Source organism: Oryx dammah, unplaced genomic scaffold (genome assembly GCF_014754425.2).
Source record: "Oryx dammah isolate SB20612 unplaced genomic scaffold, SCBI_Odam_1.1 HiC_scaffold_22, whole genome shotgun sequence".
NCBI lineage: Eukaryota > Metazoa > Chordata > Mammalia > Artiodactyla > Bovidae > Oryx > Oryx dammah.
The window spans coordinates 36,508,952-36,511,274 of NW_024070206.1; the positions used below are offsets into that span (position 1 = coordinate 36,508,952).

At 57.9% G+C, this 2,323-nt stretch overlaps 1 protein-coding gene across 1 annotated transcript in view; it reads left to right on the forward strand.

Moving 5' to 3' along the window:
• The first annotated feature begins 717 nt into the window (after positions 1-717).
• Positions 718-2,323, forward strand: part of RNF125 (ring finger protein 125) — a 47,239-nt gene continuing 45,633 nt past the window's right edge. The window contains exon 1 of the mRNA XM_040264804.1: positions 718-1,342. Coding sequence (XP_040120738.1) covers positions 1,179-1,342 — 164 coding nt within the window. The 5' untranslated portion in view covers positions 718-1,178. The remainder of the gene's footprint in view (positions 1,343-2,323) is intronic.

Here is a 2,323-nt window from a genome sequence, read left to right on the forward strand (position 1 = left end):
CTCTTTGCAATCCTATGCACTGTAGCTCACCTGGCTTCTCTGTCCAAGGGATTTTTCCAGGCAAGAATATTGGAGTGGGGTACTATTTCCTATTCCAGGGGATCTTCCCGACCCAGGGATGGAACCCGGCATCTCTTGTCTCTCCTACATTGGCAGGAGGATTCTTTAGCAACTGCGCCACCTGGGAAACCCTGAATCTATGATTATCTTCCCCCAAAATGTTTTTTAAGTTCTGTGAGAATTTACTTAAAAAGAACTTACTTAATCTCTGGGATTTTTGTTTGCTTGTTGGAAACTGTGTCCCCATCACCAAAACGGAGTCTGTCACGCAGTGGGCACTCAGTAAGTTTTATTAAATGCGTGAATTAATAACTGATGTATTTGGTCATAAATATTCAAAAGAGGATGAAGAGGGGAGTACAAACAACAGCAAGAGATCCTAAGGTGAGGAAACTGGGCGGGGAGCGGGGAGCGGAGGTTGGGGGGGGGGCGGTTGTGGGGGGAGGGGGACGTTCCTAGAACTTAGCACTGGAATCCCTATCCTAGAGGTGGGACTCAATTCAGCTCCAAGAACTCTTCCCACTACAGCTTGCTACCTCTCCATTTATGGAGTGTTGGTTAGATGACGGAAGTAGTGATTAGCACTTTCTTCGGAGATGCTCGTAGATCCTCTCTGTGGCTACAGCAGTAATCATTACATTGCAAGACCGAGAGGACCATCACCTTACAAGTGGGTGTTCTCCGACTGCGTTCAGGGAAGACCACGCCCGCACTTTCATTCACTCGCTCTAGTGGTTCGGAGGGAGGAGTCGTGCGATTGCCGCCGAGGTTCACCGCCAGCCCAGGTCCTCGGCTCTGCAGTTGAGGTGTCAGATTTCAATCCTCCAGGGCCCGGGGACGTCTGGCGTGCACCGTGCGCCCCGCCGCCGCCGCCTCCTAGCCTAGACTCGGGCAGCGAGCGGAGGGAGGTTCACTCCGAAAGCGGCCGCGCACTCGGCCTGCCCTAGATCCAGGCTGGGCGCCGAGACCGAGGCTGCTCCCCGGCTGCGCGGGCTGGGCGCGCGGGGAGGCGGCGATCGCAGCTGGGCCGGGACTTCCTTCCTCCACCGCAGGACAACAAAACAAGCCGGCCGCAGGCACCGAGCTCTTGGCGACCGTCTGGGGCCGGAGGCGCAGGGATGGGCTCCGTGCTGAGCAGCGATAGTGGGAAATCCGCGCCCGCCTCGGCCACCCCCCGGGCCCTGGAGCGCCGGGGGGACCCCGAGCTGCCCGTCACGTCCTTCGACTGTTCTGTGTGCCTGGAGGTGTTGCACCACCCCGTTCGGACCCGCTGTGGCCACGTGTAAGTGCCAGGGGAGCTGGGTTTGCGCGCCTACCCCGCCCTGGGTCGGGGGTGGCGGGGGCGGTGGGTGATGCTAGAGGAGCCGTGGGATGGGGGATTGAGATGACAGCACTTGGAGGAGACTGATGTGAGTAGAGACCTGGGCCCGCCGAGGGAGGACCACTGGGAAAGTGCCCAGTCGGAAAGTGACACAGGATTTCAGGGGGGGAGAAACACCAACCAGCGGGTCCTGCAGCGCCCCCGAGAGTCGCGTCCTCCGGCAGCCCAGGTGTGGAGCCCCCGGGATGCGGTTCCAGGGCTGGCGAGCTGAGGAGGGTGCGCAGTGGTGGAGGAGCAGCACGCGCCAGGACCCCAGACGGGGGCTCGGCGGAACGCAGTGGCCGCTCCCCTCGGTTAATCGCGCGGCGCTTCCCTCTCCGCCCGGAGCCGGAGTTGGTTTTGTTTTGCTCGCTCTGTGCACATGTGGTCTAGAACGCCTGCCGAGGCTGGTCTGTTGAGCAGGCAAGGATCTGTGCAAAGTGTCCTTCCACCCCAACTTCCCTTTCCCAACACAGACGCCCAGGTCTCTCAAAGAACCGTCGGATTGGACCGTCCAAGTGACTTTCTGTGGCCGCCAGGGTGGGGTCTGGGGCTTGAATATTACCCCCAAGCCTGTGAATGCAGCCTTTTAAAGCCCAGTCACCCGAGTGACAGAGGTTGCTTGCTGACTACCTGTGTTGCTCACCGCCCCTTCACAAGGTAGGAAGTAGGGATAAAAATAACTGTCTTAAAAACCACATACACGGTTTGTAACGAAAACGCTCTGGGAGCGCACAGCTGTGGTCGTTTCTAGGAAGAGTTTAAACACAAAATCCCTATGAAAAATTGGCACCTCCTTAACGTGTGCCCGAGTAACTAGTAGGTGGGGGTAGGGTCTGTGAGTTTGTGTTCTGTTCGTTTAAAAAGCTTTCTTCCGGTGGATGCATTGGGTGTGTGACTGGG